Raw genomic sequence first — 24,043 nt, forward strand, 5'->3', positions numbered from 1 at the left:
CAGGCACCAGCACGCCGCCCGGGACCCCGCGGGTCGACTGTGACGAGCTCGGTGCGCGGCGCTCACAGCTTCCTGCTCGGGCCATCAAACGCCACTGAACCCATCCTTCTCTTGTCCTAGGACACTGGTCCTGCCCCGACGGCTGGTCCAACTTCGGGGAGACCTGCTTCACCTTCATCAGCACCCCAAAGAAATGGATCGAAGCAGAGGTGAGGTTCCGACTCGGCCCGTTGCATCTCCAAACAGTCTCTCATAAGTGCAAAGTGTTCTCATGTGGGTTCTTCAGGTTTACTGTCAGTTTGACGGAGGCAACCTGGCGTCGGTCCACAGCCAGGAGGAGAATCACTTCATCATGTCTCTGACCAGAGGCTCCACCAACAACTTCCCTCAGACCTGGCTGGGAGGGTTCGATGCCATACATGTAGGATGTAGCAACAAAACACCACCACTAGATCTGATCTTATACATGAATATGTACCTGAGCTCAGTGTGTGTCCATCGATCCACAGCCTGGATATTGGATGTGGAGCGACGGCTCTGACTTTAACTATGAAAACTGGTACAACAACCCCCACGGAGAGGAAGGAGGTGACGACGGTGACGGCGGTGACGGCGGTGACGACGGTGACGGCGGTGACGACCACCATGATAAACCTCAAAGCAACGACCACTGCCTGAAGATTAACTATGAATGTGAGTAAACGTGTGTTGATGGACATCAGAAGAGCTGACTCAGCTGGTGCTGAGAGACTGGCAGAAAGAACAGAACCAGACTGAAGCTGAACTAATGTTGACATCTGCAGGGAAACCGGAACGTAGTCACAGATTCATCGGAGCTGATGTCACTCTACACTCGTGTCCTTAGAGGCTTAGTCCCATCAGAAGCTTAGGAACATTGTTCACTATTTAAACGTGCGAAGCGTTCACGTCTGTGTTTTACTTTGCAGATGACTTGACGTGGTTCCATGCTTCCTGCACCACATATCTCCCCTTCGTTTGTGCCAAGAAGGCGCATCGTGCTCACCACTGAGCTCCAGGCTGCAGCCGTCCACTCGTCTGGTTCAGGAATCCTTGTAGTAACAGCAGTAACGTGTGTTGTTAGGACTGTACTGACAATATAAAGACAAAAAAACACAAGAAATAAATCATCTCTGGCACTAAAACGATCGTTTGTGTCTCAAATTAATTATGATGTGGTGTTTTATGGACTTGTAGCAAACCTGCAGGATCAAAAACCTCAAAGTTTGATGAATCATGTGTGTTTTATTACATGCTGGCATGAAGAAGACCGGCTACATCAGCATCCCTCATCCTTACATTATATGTGTATGTGTGTTTGATTCTGTCTGCGTGTGTGTGTATTAAAGGTTCAGTTGACAGTTTTTATTGATCGCTTTCACGCAACCGTCCACATTCTCTAAACAGTTCACACACAGATAAACAGCTGCTCCAATTTCAAAATGACACGCTTTGTTTGTAAAGGTTCTAACCGTGTCAAAACAGTTGAAAGATAGTCGCTATAGCTAATTAAAATAGCTAATTTATCCTTCAAACAACACACAATGAACATGAACATGCAAGTACGTGAACACGCTCAATCAGTCATAACACAGTGTCACCTGTGTTCACCTGTTGATCCTCAGTCTCTGCTTTAACCTCCTCCATCCACGCTGGTAAAGAACAGCATGAACCTGGCACCATTTTAAGGTCTAAAGACTGATAGCAAATTGAAGGTTTGAAAATGTGGAGGAGTGTCAACAGGTGCTATGGTGAGTTCATACTGGTCATACTGGTTTCTAACAGTAGGAACAGATGCTTTCTCTTTGGTCACCAAAGCTAAAACAATGGAGTTGGAGTGAGGGCAGTTTCTGGGCATTTTGAGCTCAGACTTGAGGGAAATCCTGCTGGCAGTCTTCAAGAGTAGCAGAAAAAGTTTTGTCTAAATTTGTGATTTATGGTTCTTGTGATTTAAGCGACAGCACGGTGGTGCGTTGGGCAGCACTGTCGCCTCACAGCGAGAAGGTTCCCGGAGGCGGCCCGGGGGACTTTGTGTGTGGCGTTTGCAGGTTCTCCCCGAGTTCGCGTGGGTTCTCTCCGGGTTCTCCGGGTTCTTCCTCTCACAGTCCAAAGCCATGCATTGATTGGTCACTCTGAAATTGCCTGCGATGAGCTGGCGACCTGTGCAGGGTGCACCCTGCCTCTCGCCCATAAACAGCTGGGATGGGATCCAGCACCCTCACGACCCCATGTACGGGATTAAGCGTGATTGCTGTGATTGTTGGAGCCCAGATTGGTTTATATAACCAGATACAGTAGGTGAGTCTGCTGTAAGGTGAAGTGATATGCCTAGGTGACAAAATGGAATCATAAATCCACCACAAAAGTGTGGAGAGGTGGAGGGGACTTCATAACAGGTTAATTGATAAAACACTGGAACAATAACGAGTGTGTAGGAGAGAAATATGTATAAGGTGAATTGTCTGTTAAGTCTACATGTTATTACTTTTTACACTTGGCCTGGAGCTTATGCTGGAGCTTTTATATTGATGTGACTTATGTTACTGTGTGCGCACTAATTTATTGTTTTTTTTAATTTTTTAAATATTTATTTATTTTTATTACCGCTGTTTTGCTTAGCTTCAAGTGTGAAACACACAAACCTCACTAAGATGCTCTTTTAGCTGAATCTCGTGATATTCGTCTACTAGAGTTTCAGGAAATGAAATAAAAACACAAAACTGGTGCATTGAACTCTTGATTTCCTTGCGTGTACGTTCTGAGGAGCCTGACGACTATAAGGCTCAAACAAAGGAGGCCAGAAAGCCGATACACTGAGAACAATGAGTCTGAACGCGTCGAAGAAGAAACGCAAAACTCTCAGCTACAAAAGTAAGAAATTCTATACACTTTATAGACGCAATGTAAAAGTCGATGTCTTTGTTACTGTGACCTTTGACGTCAACGCTATGGCGTCGATCAGGGAATAGAAATGAGAAGAGCCGACGCTCTGTCAAAATAAAAGGCAGAGAAGCAGCAAATGTGTCACAACACCTCAGCTGAACTGGAAAGAAAGTGAGTGTGTACTCTTTATTTCTCCAAACAGGACTAACGCTATATAGGTGAGACTGCTCAGAACTTCTCCAGGTATTTTAAAGCTTCATTTGCAGGAACATGTTAAATATTTTTATTTGCACACAGAAGTTATGGACAGTCATATTAAGAAGGATCAGAAACAGAAAAGCAATCAATACACAATGACATCATTTCTGCCTTGACATGTCATCGCTAACCTGCCTCCATTTTATAATGGTATCTCTTATTGTGTTGTTTTAGTGGTAAAACAGAGTAATTTGTGACTCCTCATAGTTTGTATATGCTTTGACCAGGATCAGGCTGTTTCCTTTGTGTTATTCTTCATGTACCAGTGTCTTCATGTTACTAATGTGGTTGAAAACAAATGACACATGGTTCTGGATGGTTCTCTTTCTGTCAGGACCAGCTGCTACATCATATTAACAGTCGTCGTTGCAATGAAGGTGATCGGTGTGTCTATTACACTGTGCACCATCCTGACGCTGAGTCGAGCCGTTCCACTCAACTCCACCCTTCAAACGCCCACCTGTGAGTCTGTGAACCAGACATGCAACCACACCGTGATAGGATCCTTCTGCCCCCAGTGTGACTCCAACGGGAACTATCTGCCACAGCAATGCTCCAGTTCCACTGGCTACTGCTGGTGTGTTAACGTCACCTATGGAACAATGCTACCGAACACAATGACACCACCAGGACCACAACTGACCTGTGGTGAGTGATACCTCATGGTATACCCATAAATATACAGTGGTCTGCTCCTTGTGAAACCGTCCTCATACGCTGGTGGGGGTGTTTCTGTGCCCAGTGACCCTGTGATGTAAGTTGTCCGGGGCTAAATGCAAAGTGAAGGGACAGACTAAGGATGTCAGGACCCCACCCTGGAAGCAGGACTGGGGTTTGTGCTAGAACCTGGTGTCTGGGTTCATGCCTCTGGGGACCGATCCGGCTCAACCAAATGCATGACATAGGCCTGTCCTCCCATTGGACCTCCTACCCACAGGAGGAGCTGTAGCAGCCAGATCAAATATCAAGCAACATTCAACCCTCTGATTTGAGTCCAATTGCCAGCTGCTCAACCTGTAGCTGCAAAGTCTTCAGTGCCCATCATGGCAGCAACATCGGCCTTAGCCTTAGATGATGGGCGTAAGAGGTCAAGCTGGAGGAAAGGTCCTATGGAGCTTGGATGGTGTGAGACACTGCAGAACAGGTGGACAGGTTGTGGTTGGGTACCAGCAGGTCTAGTGAGACAAAGCCTGCGTGAGGACAAAGGCCGAAGGTCATTCCTGGGACGTGGGGATGCTATTGGACATGGATTGAAGCTTGATTGTAATATTTTTACCATGTGATTGAATGAACCGAGGTACTATCACTTTTCTCACACAGGACTCTGCGAAACTGAGCAACAAAACTGCAGCAAACCTCGGCCAGGTTTCTCCTGCCCCCAGTGTGACTCCAACGGGAACTTCCTTCCAGAGCAATGCAATGGTTCAACTGGCTACTGCTGGTGTGTTAACATCATCAGCGGAAAGATGCTACCAAACACGATTACTCCACCAACACAACAACTCACCTGTGGTGAGTGATGCCTTATGTTATAACCATAAATATACAGTAGGTGATTCCTCCTTAAGTCGTCCTCATAAGCTGGTGGGGGTGTTTCTGTGCCCCAGTGACCTTGTGATCTACATTGTCTGGGATAATGTCTGGGTAAATGCAAAGTGATGGGACAGACTAAGAATGGTTCCTGTTATGGCACAGTCAGGGCCCCATCCTGGAAGCAGGACTGGGGTTTGGGCTAGAACCTGGTGTCTGGGTTCATGCCCCTGGGGGACCGGCTCAGCCAAATGCAGGACATAGGCCTGTCCTCCCATTGGACCTCCTACACACAGGAGGAGCTGTAGCAGCCAGATCACAGATAAAGTGATCAAATGAATGGATGTACTATCATTGTTTTCACATAGGACTCTGCTATATTGAGCAACAAAACTGCAGCAAACCCCGTCCTGGATTCTCCTGCCCCCAATGTGACTCCAATGGGAACTTCATCCCAAAGCAATGCAATGGTTCAACTGGCTACTGCTGGTGTGTTGACGTCATCAGCGGAAAGATGCTACCAAACACCACGACTCCACCAACACAACAACTGACCTGTGGTGAGTGAATCCTTAACGTGTGTTTGCAGTATATAAAGCTAATCATAACCTATGGAGCCCTGATCATAAATGAAGTTTTAATTGAGGGTCTTTGTTCAGGTGGGAATCAGCCATACCCGCCTCCAGAACCAACTGGTAATTCTGGTGAGTGTCGATGTAAATAAATGTATTCATAAAAAACATATCTTAACAATACCATTTGCATGGTAATGTACCTCCCAAAAGTAAAAATCTCCTCAAACATAATGTAGGAATCACAACTTTCAGCATCCGCAGTTGGTCTACAACAACGAAAATACAGTTAAAAGGGCAAAAACAAACCTCAGGAGGGAGTTTGAAAGTAGACATATTGTATCATGAGAGTATTGTTATAAAATAAACTATCTAGGAGCAAATGACATGTGTCTCTTTCATCAACTACAACACAAAGGCTGACTCTCTGGTGTCACTAGTCGTTCCTACTACAGTGGTTTCTAGTATTTTATTAATTAAAGGAGCACATGTCTGTTTTCAAGATAATGCTACTGACCACATGGTCTATACCCATGTATACTGTGGTAACTGGTCACATCCTCTGACATCTATGTCATAGCTATAAATCTATCTATAAACTAGTAACTCAGCTTCTCACCCAAATGTCCTAAACTACAGCCATAAACCACACAGTCAGTATCATAGTTGATACTGACGTGCTTTTACTACTTGAATGTCACTTATAACATTTAGTGTCACAAAAACGACAGAACTTCAAGGGAATGACCCAAATGTTCAAAGACAGGACTTAATAATTAAGAATGTAAAATCTGTTACAAACTAGGGCAAACTAAACTTCCTAAACTGCACTCACCATGAACGGGCAAACTGGCCGCTGAGGCCAACAAACAACTGGGGAGGGAGACCTAAATGCACGACCCACACACAGAACGGAACAATAAACGGTTTAATGAATAAACAAATACCCAATACTGAACACAGAACAGGGACGGACAAACAAACCTTCACACAAGGAGCTTGATGGACATAACGACGCAAAAGTGAACAATGGACCAACAAAGACTCAACTCAAACTAGGAGCTTAAATACTAAATACACAGATGGAAATAATAACACTAATTACAAGACAGGACCAAAACTCAAGGCGCCCCCTGCAGGCCGGAGGGACGAACTGTAACAAAATTAGGCTGATTAGGACCAGAACGGCACAACAGAAAGGCAATCTCCAGCAAAAGTACTGACAGGGACAGGACAGAGGCCAGATCTAAAAACAGACACAGGAACCAAAGCAGAGACTTACTACTAATGCTGGAAGCCTGAACGGTAGTCTGGCAACGAGTGTGGTGAATATTAGTACGTAAATATATGGAATGATGATTAAGAGACAACAGCAGGTGAATCACATGACTAGATAAGTAAAACTAGAAAGAACTAAGGTAGACAGGAAACAAAATAAAACCAAAAGTACCAAAATAAAACAGGAAATGAGCACGAGTACTAGACATGACTCTGGATCTGACATTTACTACTTTCAACATGTACAAGATTAACACCAACGTCACTACTGATAATATTACAGTATGTTGTTTTTGTGTCTCGTAGACTAAATTAATTTGAAGTATGTTTTCACAGGGAGCCATCACAAAGGAAACCAGTCGGAGGAACCGGAGGGTGAGGACTGCAGTGAGTGACCAGTGCAGTTACAGTTTCACATATTTATAATAATAGGTCAAATAATCCATTACAGTGAGCAGCCAAAATCTAGACAAACAACAGTGCGATCGCCACCATCACATAAGAGAAAATAATCCTTATCTTTTTCCTCCTGACGGCTAAATTAATGACATCACGTTTCTCCAGATGACGCATCAGATGAAAGTGAGGAAGACGAAGACGAAGACAAAGAATCAGAATCTGACTCTGACGACAGCAGTGAGTGACCAGTGCAGTTACAGTTTCACATATTTATAATAAGTTAATAAGTTAAATAATACATTCATACAGTGAGCAGCCAAAATCTTCACAAACAACAGTGCGATCGCCACCATCACATAAGAGAAACATAATCCTTATCTTTTTCCTCCTGATGGCTAAATTAATGACATCACGTTTCTCCAGATGACGCATCAGATGAAACTGAGGAAGACGAAGACAAAGAATCGGAATCTGACTGTGACGACAGCAGTGAGTGATCGCTGTTTTTAAATAAGTATTCACTCATTGAGTTTTTTTTTTCCTAATTTAAGATAAGAGATAAGAAAAAACCTTTAATAGTCCTGCAGTGGGGAAATTACTTCTCACAACAGCAGTACAGATTATAGAGAATACAGTACAACGCAGCACAGTGCAGGTGGAGTGAGTATGAGGTCATTGAAGGGTTATTGCACAGTAATGGGTATTATTGTATTGAACCGGTTTGCACAAATGTTGCACAGAAAATTTGTTATTTGTTCGCACATTTTGTAAATATGGAATAAATAAATAAAAGATTATTATAATTCATGTCACTCATTTCCTCTGGATGTTCAAACGGTTATAAACAGTAACAGCTTCTCATCCAGACACACAGCGATCGTATTCACGTGCTTTAACCATCGCTTCCTAACAGTGAACCGTGACCTATGTTTTTCCAGGTAACGCATCAAAGAGCAGTGAGGAAGAAGACGAGTCCACAGAACCGGACTCCGTGCGACATCCGTAGTGAGTGATGAGTCTGTTATTTATATAGAATCCTTTTATGGAACAAACTGTTCAAGGGTAAATATTTACATTTGGATATTTCTCCTCACTGCCTTCTGATGCATAACCTGCAAAAACAGGCTTTCAGCATCAGGAAGCAGCAGTTAGAGACTTAGAACCACGACCCACAAGCACCAGGAGAAAACCCACAACATGAACACACAATAGTAAAATACAACAGGTGAAACTAAAAGAAAGTACCTTCAGGGAAAAGCTACTAACACACTTTAAGACGAGTAACTACAAGCACAACACAAAACAAACAGGGAAAACATACGACGTGCAACATTTACACATGAAGCACAGAACAAAGAGACGGAACGCATGAAACAAACATGAGACATGAGTGAAAGGAAGCAGGTGGGAGAGATCACACGCCTTTGCTCTGATTGTTGTAGGCAGTGAGAGCGATGAGAGTCACCACCACTGTCCCCACGGCTGGTCCCAGTTCAGAGACCACTGTTACCTGTTCGTCAGCACCCCGAAGGCGTGGGTGGATGCTGAGGTGAGGTGATGCTGACGGAGCTGTTCAGCGCCGGCTCTCGGGCGGGTTCCTGACTCGGACTCTCGTCTCCTGTTCACTGCAGGTCTACTGCCAGTTCGACGGAGCCAACCTGGCGTCGGTCCACTGTGAGCAGGGGAATCACTTCCTCATGTCTCTGACCAGAGGAGACACCCACAACTTCCCCCAGAGCTGGCTGGGCGGCTTCGACTCCATACGTGTACGGAACTGCGGATGTCAGCGTTTACAGACTTAACGTGACCCAAATAGTACTTTGGGTCAAACAACACGGTTTCTGTGCAGCCCCTAAAAATACTGCAGCTTGATTTGAATCACATTCAGGACAAACTCCAGCAGACTTAATGAAGGGATCACTAAATGTTACAGATTTAAATTTGAATAAACAGGAAATTAACCTGCAGCTGCTTCTTTCTGCTGCAGCCTGGATTCTGGATGTGGAGCGACGGGTCTGACTTTGACTATAACAACTGGGCCGAGAACGTCCACGACGACAAGGACAACAACTGTCTGAGGATGAACTACGAATGTAAGCAATCACTGGGAGCAAACAAGCTGCTGGATCTTTGCTCTTCATGTCCTCGTCTTCACGCTTCACTGTGTGAAATGCGTCTGGTCCCTGATGCAGATTAAAACTGTAATAAGATGAAACCTCAATCAGTCTGAGACACAGATGTGACGTTCCAAGTTCTTTGTGTTCCTTCGTTCCCAGACGACTTGAAGTGGTTCCCCACCTCCTGCAGGGATCCTCTGCCTTTCGTTTGTGCCAAGAGCCTCTCAGCTCCACCCGACGCCCCCAGAAACCAGGAGTAGGAGAGGCGCGCGTGGACGCTGACCTTCCTGCCTTCATCTGAGTCTGATCATTAGACGTCCCCAATCACAGCTGTTCGGTCGGAGCTCTGTCAGTCACATTTGCTGAAAATCTTTTTAAGCCAAAATTAAATCTTTGAAGTCGCTGAAGGCGTCTTATTGTGTGTGGAGCTTTGTGTTTCAGCAGCCTCCGTTACTTCACATTGACCAATGTTTGCTCACATTAGAGAAGAACATTAGACACTGTACAAGTGTTTACGTCATCCCATCGAAACCCAAATACCCAGTTTAAGTCTGATGAGACAGTGACAATGTTCAGATGAGGATTCACCACAAATGTTCAACTGCATGAAAACATTCTGTCCAATAACACAAGCGTGTGTTTGCACAGTTTGTGTGTAGAGGTCAGTGATTTCATAACTTTCCCCTTTGGGCTCAAACAGTTGCTTCCCAACAGTGACGAACCTGAACTCAGGTCAGAGTCTGAACAGTGAATCCTCAGACAAATCGATATGAACATTGTTGTTTTATCCAGTGGAGCCACTGCAGTTCAGTGAATGCAGGACTCTGCAAAGAGATTTATAAATAACTAAAGGTTCATCATCTCAGTTCTGTGCGTGGCATCACTTCAGCGACAGCGAAGCTGCTTTGCTGTGGTTCTTAATACGACAGCGTTGGTTTAAATCACTGGACTCACACATCTGTTGAACACATGCTGACTCATCAGTAAACGAGGCCCCGCTGCCCTTTTGTCCCTCACACTGGACCGCGTACAGACGTGACTCAGGCTGAGTTCACATCAATGAGTGGGAGGACGAAAGCGGAGCATAAAAGCTGCCTGCGTCAGAACGACGGAGTTCAGAGGACGTGCCATCATGAGGAAGCTGCTCTTACTGTGTGTGTGTGTGTGGGCCGTCTGCGCTCAAGGCAACATAGACTACGATGAAGAAGAGACGGTGAGTGTCATGAAGCGTGAACGAAAGGGAAAAGATCCACAAGGCTCCTGTTTTATGCAGCGGGACTTCAAGGAAACCTGCTTGTTTTGTAGTTTCAGATTTAAATGATAAAATGCATCATTATATTGTAACATTTGGATTGAAAAGATCAGAAATGTAAATGAAAGGATTATTTATGCATCATAAGTTTCACTGTCTAAGGGATTATTTCCTCCACAGGAAACAAGCTCAGCCCCAGACGCTGGAACCGTACGTACGACATGACGGCTCAGATTTTCCTCCGTTGCTTTGGTGCGTGGCCTCATCGTGCTTCTCTCCTCAACCAGGGCGCTGCTGTAGACGCTCGAGGTCACCGTCCACTAGCGAAGGACGCCTACACCGCCCCCCGCTACGTCCCGCCCCCTGTGGGCGGAGGCGGCAGGTGAGTCCACAGCTGACAGCAAAAACAGGCACAAACAGGCATCAAAGTGAAGCCTGACGGCGCCGGTCTGACCTCCAGTTACCGCGGACGACCCACTCCAGCTCCGGTCGGCCGATCAGAGACGCAGGAGAAGGTGGAGCAGCCGGAGGCCGGAGGATGCGCCCACGCCGACGACAGGCTGGTAGGGCACCGGCTCACACAGTCCACACAGCGTTTAGGCTCGGCTGCCTCAGCTCCACCTCATCAGGCCGTTTCATGATCCTGTTTATGGAGATTTAAACATAAATGTCAAGAAATGATGAAAATGATGAATGATGAAAATCAAACATTAGAAAAACAGAAAGATAATAATGAATCGTTTTTAGTGGCAGCTAGTCATGTGTTTGTGTCCACCAGGGTGTTCTGTGTCCCACCGGCTGTGAGCTGAAGACCACGCTGCTCAAACAGGAGAGGAGCATCAAGGCGGTAAATTCATTGACTGACACTTATCAAATTATTTGTTTTTCCTAAATGCTGCCAAACATTAAAGCTGTATTTGGATGCAGTTTCTAAACTGATGGAATTTACCTGTATTCATTTCTTGTAGAGCATTGTTGATCTCAAGCCTCAGGTGGAGGAGCTGTCGAGATCCTCCAACACTCTCGTCAACTACGTCACCAGTTTGTCCAATTCCCTGAGGGAGCGGCAGAGACTCGTGACGGGTGAGACCACTAAACCTAGAGCTCATCTCAGCTAATTAGCATCAGCATAATCCCTGCCTGCTCTGTCAGACAACAGCAGGGTGGTGGGTGAGTACACCGATAAGGTGGAGGAGCAGCACGCCTACATCAAGGAGACCGTCGACACCGTCTTCCCGTCCAACATCAGAGTGCTGCAGGTAAGAGAGGATGAGTGCATCCAGCATAAGCTGTGAGAGCACGAAGCATCACGCTCTGTGGCTGCAGGGCGTCCTGGACAAGATCAGGCAGAAGATCCAGAGACTGGAGAAGGCCATCCAGACCCAGAAGGAGGACTGCAAAGAGCCGTGCAGGACCAAATGTCCCATTCCCGTGGTGTCAGGTAGGTCCCACGCTCCCTGCGGCTAAGCTTTAACCAGCAAAGCCTTCAGTAGAGCTCTGAGCATGTTTGGGTCCAGGTAAGGAGTGTGAGGACATCTACCGCCGTGGGGGGAAAGACTCGCAGATGTACCTGGTCAGGCCTGACGCCTCCACGCGTCCCTACAAGGTCTACTGTGACCAGACAACCCAGAACGGAGGTAAGAGTGTGGTCCATCGGAGCCGTTTAAGCCCGAGCTTGTCTGCATTCAGCGTGATGAAAGCTCCTCGTCGTTCCCAGGTTGGCTCGTCATCCAGAACAGGCTGGACGGCAGCGTGGACTTTGGCCGGCGCTGGGATGAGTACCGGCGCGGGTTTGGGAACATCGCCTTTGACGCTGGGAAGGGTCACTGTGAGACTCCAGGTAGGTGGAACCATCAGAGCTCCTGTCGCTCCAGCTGCTCACGGCCTCTGACGCCTCTTCGCTGCTTGTCCGACAGGTGAATACTGGCTGGGCAACGACCGCATCAGCCAGCTGACCAAGATGGGTCCCACCGAGGTGCTGATAGAGATGCAGGACTGGACGGGAGCCAAGGCGAGTCTCCAGCCTCTCACTAGCACAGAAAGGAACCAGCCTTTGGTAGAACATAAAAGCAGAGGCTTTAAAGTGCTGTGGTTTGTAATCACACACGACACCTCCTAGAACTGAGACTGACTGGCTTCCTGTTCCAGGTCCACGCCCAGTACCGCAAGTTCACCGTCCAATCGGAGGCGTCCAGCTACCTGCTGTCGGTCGAAGGCTACTCCGGCACCGCGGGCAACAGTTGGCTGGAAGGAGCCTCTCAGCTGTCTGGTGTGAACCGCACCATGACCATACACCACGGCATGATGTTCAGCACCTACGACCGAGACAACGACAACTGGTGACTGCTTTTGGGCTCTTATGAAATGGCAACTATAACTTTCTCCGCTCTGGTCGTTGATCAGTTACAAGTCAGCAGCCATTTTACCGACAAGGACCAGACAGAGGCACACGGCGCTGCGGTGGCTGCTGGTGGGCTTTAGAATGGATATTAGATGCTTCTACTGGTCTACAGGGCTCTTAATGGTTTTAGGCCCAGTTACTAGAGCTGCTCACACCCTGTGGGTCAAAGCTAGAACAAAACATTGTTTATTTTAGTGAATGCACCTACTACTTGGCTTGTCTCACATCTTTCTGCCTGTTTGATCAGGACCCCTGGCGATCCCTCCAAGCAGTGCTCCAAGGAGGACGGGGGAGGCTGGTGGTACAACCGCTGCCACTCGGCCAATCCCAACGGCCGATACTACATGGGCGGGTCCTACACGCGCCACATGGCCAAGCATGGCACAGACGATGGTGTGGTGTGGATGAACTGGAAGGGCAGCTGGTACTCACTCAAAGCCATCTGCATGAAGATCAGGCCTTTCTTCCCCTCTAAGTAGACGAGCCGGAGGGCGTCAGCTGTAACACAAACAGGAACCTGCCAAAATAAAAGACAAAAGTATTCAAACAGTCACGGCTTCATTATTTAAACGTTTCCTCTATTTCTAACTCAAACCTAAATATTCAACATTTAATGGAAACTCAAGAATAAATATAAAAATAATGTGACAAAGTACAAAGTAAATGTTCAGTGAATGTGCTGTTATTGTGTTAATGTGCTGTTATTGTGTTAATGTGCTGTTATTGTGTTAATGTGCTGTTATTGTGACGTGCGTCTTCAGTGAACAGGTCTAGTTGATGACTCAATAAATTGAGGAACAAACCTCTGTCTCCTGTGGTTTTAATTTTACCTGAACTACCTGGAAACCAAACACATCATAAAACATGTGCAGCAACAACAATGAAGAAGGCAAAACAGGAGTTTAGGAGGTTTTATATAAATACACATGAAGATATGCAAACTAGGACCAATATAGAGGCATAAGAGGAAACCAGCCAATAAGTGGACTGTGTTAGAAAGACGCTGAAATAATAAACAGCCTGGTGTAAAAACAGTAGCTAATATGTAAAGCTGCACATTTGAACTAGTGAGTTTACTGTAAATAAACAATGTGTGGACATTTTAATAAAGCAGTTTGTTTGTCAGCTTTATAGAAAGATCCTTGTTCATGAAACGTACAACAGTTTGAGTCTGAGTTTTTATTGCAGCTGGACACTGAGACTGGAGCACGGCCTCAAACCTCTGCAGACGCTTGGTTCCATCAGTCACACACGTCCAACCCGTCCCGGCTGCTTTCATCGTAGGTGTGAACCATCATCTGCCCGGTCCAAACGCCTCCAGAACCAAGCGCCTCTGTGCCCCCCCCCCCCCCCCGGGCCGGCCTCGGGGCGGGGGGGGGGGTCCTCACAGGCTGCAGCCTGAGCCGTGGGACGCTGGACGGACCTTTGCTGCTCTGCCTCAGAGCCTCCAGCTGCTTCACGCCGGTCTGAAGCTCCTCATCGGTGGCGCCGGCAAGCGTGAACGACAGCACCGAGCGGCAGGACCCAGAACACGCCCGCAGCTTCATGTCGACGTGTGCCTGCAGACGCAAGCACATGTCAACACCCGCGCAGCGCAGACAGGAGGGAGCGGAGGCCCGGCTTCCAGCAGCACAGACGCTTCACCTCCAGTCCACACAAATCCTCCAGCTGCGTCGCAGCTCCTTGATTTTCTGTGACAGGTTTGATGAGCGTTTCCATAGCGACGTGAGGTTCCTGGACAAACCGTCTGCCTGCTCCACAAACCTCACTTCTTGCACTGGAGGTGAAATGATGAGTGTGAATGAATGAATGCTGTGACTGATGACGCTGCCTCGTGTGAATCCTATCCTACTGTTGGTGGTGGTCGTCATCCTGCGGTTTGAGTCGCGGATGTGCGTCGCTGCCGTCATGTGTCTGTCAGCTGCATCTTCATACTTCTTTGCCATCTTACACAGCTTCCACAGTTTTAGTTCCACCTCACGCTCCATCTGTGAGATCAGACTGTGGAGTCTGCAGCCTGAGGGGCATTTAGAGGCCTTCAGGTGTGTGTGTGTGTGTGTGTGTGTGTGTGTGTGTGTGTGTGTGTGCGTTCTTACCCAGTCCTCATCTGGACACAGAGCGACGTCTGCTCCTGGTCAGCACCGTGCTCCTCTGTGGGTCCAGCTGTTTGTGGGCGGCTGCTCCTCGAGGCTCTGTGGCTTCACCCTTATGCAGACTGCAGATTAAAACATACAGTAGAGAAGAGTTTCACTAAAACTGAAAACTTGAAACAATTTGCCTTCATTGATCATATCGCACGTGTGTGTGGGTATTAACTGAGGAGATTTAAATGAAATAAATTAATGTGTTATTTTTTGTTAGAGGAAAAAAAACAAACCTCTAAATAATTTTTGTTAAAATGTTTGTTACTTGTATTTTCATTTCAGTTTAGTTACAGTTGAGCAGAAGAGTTCAAAATTGTTATTGTGAAACATCTGCAGAAATGTGACTTGTACAGTACCTTTGAATCTACAAATAAAACACTTCTGTCTGTGTTAAAGTTCATGCATTGAAGATCTGTTAACTGCAATAAACATCTTAATGTCTTAGTGGTGCATCACTTTGCAGCGATAAAGTGGTTTTGCAGATTAGAACGTGTGTAATTGAAATATTTTACGTTAAATAAACAGATCAACAGTTTTTAATAGGAGTTTCTTTGATCATTTAAGTAACACTGTTTCAGTGCGGCCACTTAATGGTTAATTATAATTAGTTATAGTATAAGTATAAGGTAATTATGCGTTTTATACTTCGTCATCTTGGACGACAACCTTTAGTGCTTTGCAAAGACAGAAACGAGACCACAAACCACAGCAGCTGCAGTGAACACTGGGTCTTTATTGACTGGGCAGAGTTCAGCAGAACATCGGGTCGAGCGATTTTAACAAACAACGTTGTTGTTACAAAAGCTTAAAGTTAACAGAAGGACACAAACAATCACTGACTCTGTTTGACATGATTTTGAAATCCTACAATGATTCACGAGCTCATCAATAGTCCACGAGGACGAGAACTTTGACCCTTCAAATATTTAGCCTCAACTTCACGGTCGGTTGAGGAACATGTGTGTTTAAAAGGCCGCCGGCCGGAGGAACATCCGCACCGTCTTCATGCTGTAGGTGGCGGGTTTGAAGGTCACCCACACCACTCCGTTTTCTACCTCGTAGGGGGCGTTTTTCTTGGGGTCGTACTCGCCTTTGTAATAGATCCCGTTGAGGTTGGCTGCTTGGCAGTTGTTGTACCACCACCCACCTCCGAACACCTGCGCACAGTTCTCCTCCCACTTATCGCTGTCCTTGTCGAAGGTACTGAACTTCATTCCGTTGTGGGACAGATGCGACGCCGTGTTGGACGCTGGCATCACCAGCGCGTCCCCGGCGTCGCCCGTGTACCCAGACACGTGTAGCACGTAGCCCTCCTCCTCCGAACCCACCCTCACCGTGTATTCAGCGCTGGCCGAGCCCCCCTCCCAATCCTCCAGCTCCACCTTCAGCATGGTTTCACCATCCTTGGTCAAAAGGTGGATGTTCTGGTTGCCCAACCAGACGTCCCCGATGCCCTGTGCGTTGACGGAACCAAAGCCGTTGCGGTATTCGGCCCAGGTGCGGTTGAAGCTGAGACCACTTTGTCTCTGCTGGACTAGCACCCACCCACCCATTAGCCCTTCCTGCTGACAGTAAACCTGAACTACCTCAGTGGAGTCGGTGCCACCAGGTCTGATCTTAAACAGGCCATTAGTTTCCCCTGCCAGGTGGTTCTGGTAGGCTTCAACACAATCTGCAAACAGAGAGGGGCACACCGCACACCGCTAGTTAGCTAAACACGTGTTTATCAAAGGACCACTTTCCTAAAGACCCGCCGGTTCTGCCCATGCTTCCAGCTCTCAGCAGGATTTTAGCCACACCCGTTCAAATTCATGTTCCCTGTGATATTTGGAGAATAACTGACAAGAAGAAAACTTTACTTTGTGTAGCTCTGAATTTAATTGAAAATGTGTTAAAATGGAATGAACAGATTATATCCTGCCATTAGATTTAAAACACATAAAAATAATTCCTCTTCACCTTTGTACGTCTGAACTCTAGCAGCCAACAGTAATGAAGACTGTGCTCACTTGGTGTTTGGGTACATGGGGCCAGCTGATAACTGTCTAGCTGAACGTGCCCCTCTGGACCCAAACGCCTGAGTGTTTACTCCTGCTCTGGTGTTTTGGTACCTTTTCCTATATAATCGGCCTGGCGCTCGACACGCATGCTCTTCACGCTTCGGGCATGGAAATCTGGAAGGTCGTCCTCGGCATTGTCAGTCAAGAATGCGCCAAGATCTATCCCGACGTCGCTGCCAAACGGGTCTCCAAACTCTGTTTTGGAGTCTCCTAAGAGGCTTCCCTTAGCACCACCGCTTTGGATGGTCTTGGTGGACACAGATGAAGATGAGGATGAGGATGTGTGAGTAAGGGTGGGGAACAGGGAACTCATTCCTCCTTTGGTGAAAGTTGTCGCGTCCTGGCACTCTGGACCTCCCTCTATCACCTCCTCCATCTTTTCCACAGGCCCGTCCTTTGTGTGGACGATGGTCCCCCTGATGCTCTTGGTGCAGGAGATCTGTTTGGTGGAAACGTGGCTTGTGCTGGGCTTCCCCAGGGCTTCCAGGCCTGTGCCAAACAAATCGCTGTCGCCCCGTCCTCCAAGCTCAGTGATGGATTTCGACGATGTGGATGAGGATGAGGATGATGATGATGACGATGATGTAGAAGAAGAGTAGGAAGTACCTGGAACCTTGGAGATAGTGGCTGGGGATGAGCTGGAGCCTTCGTGCTCTAGTAGCAACTGGACAGTCTTTACCTGAGGATGGAAAAGAAGAAAGACACACGCGTTATCTCCTGGACCAACGTTCTAACTGTCTACAATATGCAACGTGCACTCAGCATTAAACAGGTGTGATGTGTCACTCACATCAGGGAAAAAGTCCTCTTTCTGTTGCGTTGCCACTTTGCCAGTAGTGTCCTTGGATTTAAAGATGCTGTCCACCACCACGTCCTGCAGAGGCCTGCTCTTCATCACATACAGACTCCCCACGGACTCGATGTTCTGAGGCGCCCGAGCATCCAGCTGGGTAATCTGAGAAAGCCCACCATGTGGTAACATTTACTGAGAGCACTGCTACAACCCAAGGCTGGATCGAGACTCTCCGTACCTGCTTGTCCAGGTTTACGTAGCTCTCCTTGTCCACCTGATACTCAGAGTAGCGTACACAGGATCCTTTACAGGAACGGAGCTTAATGTCGATATCGACCTGACAGACACACACAGTTGGAAAAGCTGCTTAACAAATGAATGGATCTATATGCAACATCAAATAATGCAGGCGGGAGCAAGGCTGAACATGTGCTCTGTCTCACACAGTCGCGTCAGAAGAGACTCAACATCCTGAAAGCACCATTTTACCTCCAGCCTCTGTATCTCCACCACCTGATCTTTGACCCGATCTTTCAGCAAAGACAAGCGCCGCAGCTGGCTGTCGATTTTAATCTTCATGTTGGTGATACTCTGACGCAGGTTCTGGGCCAAGTCGTAGTAGCTGTTGTCGTTACCTGATACAAACAGAGAAGAAACGTTGTGGATGGATTTAAAAGCAGGCAGTCAGACAAAAATACACAGCCCAGTAGAATAGGATTGAAGCACAGACTGACCAGCATCAGTGGTGAGTTTCTCCTTCAGGTAGTCGTAGGTCTGTTTGGACACCTGGTCGGCAGAGCGATGCTTGGCCTTGTTCTGATCCAGGAGGCTGCGAATATGGGCAATCTTCTTTAGCAGGCTGTGTTCGTACTTGTCCATCAGACCCTGGATCCTGCAGCCTGACGGGCATTTATAGCCCTGACGGAGGAGGCAAGACAGGATAAGAATGAACAACCCAACAGCTTTATGAACCGAGCAGAGCTGATGTGAAGGCAGGGAAGCGGTGGGTGAAAGAAGCTGTACCCAGTCATCGTCGGTGCAGAAAGGCCACTCTTTCTCAGTGGCGCATTTCTCGGAACGGGTGGCGGGTTCCACCGGACGAGCTCCTCTGGGATCAAGCACTGTGGCCTGGAGATAGAACGACTAAATCAGTCAACGAGAACTGAAGCATCTTTTATTTTGCTGGACAAATAAAGCTACAAAGCACCTAAAAAATGCTTCAGTTGTAGTAGATGTTACAGTGTAAACAACTAAATCCTCTGACATCAACAAACATAGAAGACAAAGTGAAGCCCAGAAACGTTTTGTACATTTTACAGCACGTTCCAGTGTTTTTAGCAGCAGGTCCAGGTGGGCACCTTCATTTAGTTTCCATTTTGTTCATGGACTGGTTTAACATAGCGGCGCTGAGACTCACCAGGGCTGAAGCCACACAAACCCCAGCGAGGCAGACGAGCACAGTGAGCCGTCCCATCTTCGTCTTCCTCACGCTGCTGGTCACTGAATGCTTCTCTAAGCTGCCGCAGAGCATTTGAAGCCTCCAGTTTGACGAGCTTGTGACTCATCAGCATTGGAAACGTGTGTGGGTACAGATCAGGGTTGTGTAACGTCTGCTGCTGATCGATGCAGAGGCTGTTTGCTGTTCTGAGCGTTTGTACCCACACACGCAACACAAACACTGATCAGTCACATGACTTCCCTGTGTCCTTCAGGTGCACAGTGACACGTCACACTGACAGGAAGTGCATGAGCCAATGATGACTGAAGCAATGATGCACCAGTAGAACCTTATCCTAGTTGTAGGTACTTGTACACCACATACAACAACTTTATTATGATCAATGTCTTACTTTTCTGTGAAGTAACAACTAACAGGAACATGGGAGTGGGTCCATCAGAGCAGGTGAATTAACGCCAGTCCAGGACTGGAGGTGTGTGTGTGTGTGTGTGTGTGTGTGTGTGTGTGTGTGTGTGTGTGTGTGTGTGTGTGTGCGTGTGTACTCGGGCCTAAAACTCAGACTTTATGTAATTTAATCTCAAGTAAATTTTAAGTTATCACATAAATACCTGTTATTAAGAGTTGACATTTAATGTAAAGTCAGGTTAGCGTTAAATAACAGATTACATAAAGTTAATGCAGTTTTACACATAAAACTTGTGTTTTTGTTCAGATACCTGTTGTACATCATCAGTTTATGGTTATGTGATTACATGGAATTGGATAGGTCATTCCTCCTTTATCCCCTTGGGGAAGTTGTGTTCTCTGCGTCTGATGCACTCCCTCACAGGAGCTGAGCAGCCACATATGGGACATGGTCCCGGAGCTTGTTCCTCACTGACAGATCTGGTGGGATTCACGAGGTGAATAAAGTGAATGTAATATTCTATATAATAAATAAAGGTTATAATTTGTAAGGTTGATTGGTTATCTATTGCTTATACTATTTATGAACACTGAAAATGTCACGAACGCTCGGATGAGGACCCAAATGCACAGCGTAACACAGGTTGACGGTGATCAAAGGGTGGTTTATTCCAGGTTAGGCAGAGACAGCGTCAGGGACAGGCAAGGTTCATACACGAAAGCCAGGTATACAGTACCAAGTCGTCAGGCGGAGAATCGTGGTCAGGCAGGCAAACAAGGTCGGTAACGTGCAGAGCAGAAGATCAGGGCAGACAAGACAGGCAGGGATAGGCAGGCTCAGAGTCGGTGGTCAAAAACAGGGTACACGAAACACGGCCGGACAGGATCAATGAACTGGGGGAAAAACGGTAACATACGAACAACGATCTGGCAAATTACCAGGGTGAGAGGTGGAACTTAAATACAAGGTGAACTAATAGCAGATGAAGTGCAGGTGTGGATAATGCGGACCGGTACTGACAGGGAACAGCTGTGATGTGACGTAGCAGGAAGTCCTTTCAACATAAAAGCGGATCTAAAACCAGGACGTGACAACTGAACAGGAAGTATTACAAAATAAAACAGGAAACAACAAGAAACAAAACCCAGATCGTGACAGAAAACACATAAACATAATTCAAAATTATAAAGTTAATACTTTATTGCTATTGTTTAACCAATAACTCAACTCCTTCAACACGGTCACAGGTGACGCTCAAGTGGTTCATTTGGTTAAGCTTTAGTCTGAAAAGCAGAAGGTTGTCAGTTAAAGCCCACTTTGCTCCATCAGAAAACAATGCATTCAGTTCTTTATGACTTTTCTTATTTCATGCAGATATTTCTCATAATCATAAACTGATGAAACAGTTAACGTTACTGTGAAGTTCCTCATCACCTGTACATCAGGTATTTAAGCCCATTCTTGGGGCTTTTGGAACCCCATCTCTGACTGTGGGGAGGAGCATGTGAATATCTCCCTGCTGACTTGCGGTCCTGACTCCCCGTTGTCGTAGCATTTGTGTTTTACCACAGTCTCAAGTTGTGACATCAGGTGTTTCTTGCAGATATTAGAGCACTGTGATAATAGTTATTTTAGCGTTATTCAAGATGTTGGGTTTTGAAGTATACAAAGTTCCCAAATCCTCCTAATGTAGCCCCACTCACTAGAGTTACTGTTGTAGTAGCATTCCAGTAGTGCCCTGTCCTCATCTCTTGTATGTGAATGTCTAAATTGTACATTTATTTATTTTATTTATTTATTTTTTTTGTTCTGTCCAGCAGTTTAGCAAGCAGCATATATTACGCTGAATGCCATATTGTGATGGACAGCTTTGCTTTAACAAGAAGAGTATATATAGAATATATATACTCCACGTATAATGCTATAACCAACTGTATAATAAACTTATAGATTAAACTGGAGCAAGTCAAAGGACAAAAGCATTTAAAGTTAAAGCTGCATGTTCAGTGAACAGTAGATGGAGCCACAGGATCAGTGTGTGTCCTTTCACCTCACTGTGCATGTAAACGTGTAAATCACAGGCTTAGTTTTGTGATAACTGGGCAATAGGCAGGAATTACACTGAAAAAAGCCTCTGATCATCAGTGGTTGAGAAATTAGAAACGAGCTTCTGAGCTGCGCAAAGACATCAGCTCCTCAGGCTAAAAACAACTTCAATCATCACATCGATACGAGGCCAGAAAGTCGCATCAGCTGAGACGATGATATTCATGTTACAGGAGCCGTCAGACGTTAATAACAAGGTCACTGGTGGAGCCAATAGTCTGAGAGCGCCAGAATCTGACAAAATGACATCACTGCCAAAGGGTTTCTGGCATTAACCTGTTTGTAGCAAATCTTCCTTTGCCTGTTTCTCTCAGATGACCTGATTGTTTCCACTGCTGTTAAATGGCACAACAGATGGCACATGTCAGTGAACGTCTCATGGGACCAGGGCAGAGAAGGGACTGCAGCATCAGGAAGTAGAATCAGTCAACATGAATAATCACAACAGAGGTAGTCTGATGGGGGCTTGAATCAGGTTCATCACAGTCAGTGAGAAAATACTAGTGTTGTAGTACTGTATGTACACGAGGTCCAGGTCATTTACAGCGCATGGGACTACGCTGCTGCGACACCATCAAAACCCAAGACGAGTCTGAAATGACAAAACCAATTAGCATTAAAACCTTTGTGCTTTTGCAGCGTCACATTGTTTGTTTTTAGTTTAGGTGAAGTTCACTTCATTAGCTTTTCTTAGAGGGAAGTGAGGACGTGTGGTGTTACATCCATAAACTGCACATTTTCTAAACTATTGAACTGTAAAATATGACAAATAACTTTCATTCACTTTAAATTGCCACAATCAATCACAGTCAACACTGAAATCAACGCTTAGCTTTTATCTGAGTGTTTATTCATTTTGTTCACAACATCCAAAGGTATGTGGTCGCCAAAGTTGGAGGTTCATCCATCCATCCATCCATCATCAGTTCATCCATCCATCCATCCATCCATCAGTTCATCCATCCATCCATCAGTTCATCCATCCATCCATCCATCCATCCATCCATCCATCCATCCATCCATCCATCCATCCATCCATCCATCCATCCATCCATCCATCCATCCATCCATCCATCCATCCATCAGTTCATCCATCCATCCATCAGTTCATCCATCCATCCATCAGTTCATCCATCCATCCATCCATCCATCCATCCATCCATCCATCCATCCATCCATCCATCCATCCAAATATTATAATAATAATATAACATTTATTGGAAAATTCCACGTTTTCAGTTCATCTTTATGAGATGAAAGCGCTCAAATCATTCAGTCAATCTGAGAAACACCTAGTTCTGATGCACCGTCCTCCAGTTTGTCACAAAACGGTGGGACTTCAGGGTGAGGATCCAAACGCACTGCTCAGAGACAGGATGTGGGAGTGATGCTATAATGCTGTGGCACAAGAAGCAGCAGGTGGTCGGACAGGAAGTGGCCACAAACAAGAAGGAAGTCTCCAGCAAAGGACAGAGGCCAAGTCAAAACAGGCACCTGGAACAGGTGAGCTGAAATAAGTGAAGAAGAAACTAAGAGACTGCAACCGAGGAATCACATGACATCAAGTAAAACGAGAATGAGCAATGACAGAACTGAAAACCTCTGAGCTCAGCGCTAGCGCTAGCTAGACCTAGTGGTTTGTGTGGCTCACATTAAAGATGCATCAGAAGTCAATTAGAGCCGGAGACAAAACACACACAGACTGGAACAAGTGAGTGTGTGTGTGTGTGTGTGTGTGTGTGTGTGTGTGTGTGTGTGTGTGTGTGTGTGTGTGTGTGTGTGTGTGTGTGTGCGTGTGTGTGTGTGCGTGTGCGTGCGTGTGTGTGTGCGTGTGTGCGTGTGTGTGTGTGTGTGTGTGTGTGTGTGTGTGTGTGTGTTGTTGGATATCGATATAACGGTTTTGCTCCATTTTCTCTTTTCCACACATTCACAGCCTCCTGTGCTTCAGTCTAACTGACTGAACTCTTCAACAAAGCTTCATCTTGGAACTCGCACACGTCTGGAGTGAAGTGAGGTGTGTCGTGGATCCAGCTTCTCGGCCTTGTTGTCTTTTTATTTTGGCCGGACGTCTGGAGGTTGGACAGGAAGCTCTCATGTCCATCGCAGCTCAACTCTGACTGAGCTTCACTAAATGGCAGCGTTCTGTCAGACTGGGTCAGTGTGTGTCTGTGTGTGAACACAGGAGTTCATCCTCAGACGATGGAGACTGGACTGGACGGAACCGGACAGGGTGCTGGTTCCGTCCAGGAGCAGTGCTTCAGGTCAGCGTTACCTCATGTTTAAAGCTCATTTCAAGCACTAGGATGAAGAAGCATTAGCATTAGCATTAGCATTAGCATTAGCATTAGCATTAACATTAGCATTAGC

General features: G+C 46.4%; 4 protein-coding genes across 4 annotated transcripts in view; 3 read left to right on the forward strand and 1 right to left on the reverse strand.

Annotated features, from left to right (window-relative positions):
* LOC114851276 (neurocan core protein-like) overlaps positions 1–1,150 on the forward strand; it is a 1,729-nt gene extending 579 nt beyond the window's left edge. Inside the window, exons 2-6 of the mRNA XM_029143022.3 lie at positions 1–51; positions 121–209; positions 287–421; positions 510–693; positions 948–1,150. The exon at positions 1–51 is cut by the window's left edge and continues 250 nt beyond it. Coding sequence (XP_028998855.1) covers positions 1–51; positions 121–209; positions 287–421; positions 510–693; positions 948–1,030 — 542 coding nt within the window. The 3' untranslated portion in view covers positions 1,031–1,150. The remainder of the gene's footprint in view (positions 52–120; positions 210–286; positions 422–509; positions 694–947) is intronic.
* A 4,094-nt stretch (positions 1,151–5,244) lies between these two features.
* Positions 5,245–9,458, forward strand: LOC114843871 (ladderlectin-like). Its single transcript, XM_055514178.1, has 9 exons — positions 5,245–5,249; positions 5,349–5,393; positions 6,876–6,926; positions 7,362–7,427; positions 7,877–7,943; positions 8,381–8,487; positions 8,570–8,704; positions 8,926–9,031; positions 9,215–9,458. The coding sequence occupies exons 4-9, from the start codon at positions 7,362–7,364 to the stop codon at positions 9,313–9,315; spliced, it is 582 nt and encodes a 193-aa protein (XP_055370153.1). The 5' UTR covers positions 5,245–5,249; positions 5,349–5,393; positions 6,876–6,926; the 3' UTR covers positions 9,316–9,458.
* A 682-nt stretch (positions 9,459–10,140) lies between these two features.
* Positions 10,141–13,511, forward strand: fgb (fibrinogen beta chain). Its single transcript, XM_029142972.3, has 13 exons — positions 10,141–10,268; positions 10,488–10,517; positions 10,595–10,689; positions 10,768–10,870; positions 11,086–11,154; positions 11,276–11,390; positions 11,460–11,566; positions 11,634–11,748; positions 11,825–11,944; positions 12,025–12,147; positions 12,224–12,318; positions 12,456–12,646; positions 12,956–13,511. The coding sequence occupies exons 1-13, from the start codon at positions 10,188–10,190 to the stop codon at positions 13,185–13,187; spliced, it is 1,476 nt and encodes a 491-aa protein (XP_028998805.1). The 5' UTR covers positions 10,141–10,187; the 3' UTR covers positions 13,188–13,511.
* A 2,054-nt stretch (positions 13,512–15,565) lies between these two features.
* On the reverse strand, positions 15,566–19,281 carry LOC114851244 (fibrinogen alpha chain-like). The gene is made up of 8 exons (XM_029142959.2): positions 19,123–19,281; positions 18,729–18,833; positions 18,440–18,623; positions 18,195–18,340; positions 17,944–18,042; positions 17,703–17,867; positions 16,964–17,591; positions 15,566–16,524 (listed from the first exon to the last, which is right to left on the reverse strand). Exons 1-8 carry the CDS (start codon positions 19,234–19,236, stop codon positions 15,818–15,820), a joined length of 2,148 nt encoding a protein of 715 aa, XP_028998792.1. The 5' UTR covers positions 19,237–19,281; the 3' UTR covers positions 15,566–15,817.
* Between the last annotated feature and the right edge of the window lie 4,762 nt (positions 19,282–24,043).

The sequence above is a fragment of the Betta splendens genome, chromosome 2 (assembly GCF_900634795.4).
Source record: "Betta splendens chromosome 2, fBetSpl5.4, whole genome shotgun sequence".
NCBI classification, from domain to species: domain Eukaryota; kingdom Metazoa; phylum Chordata; class Actinopteri; order Anabantiformes; family Osphronemidae; genus Betta; species Betta splendens.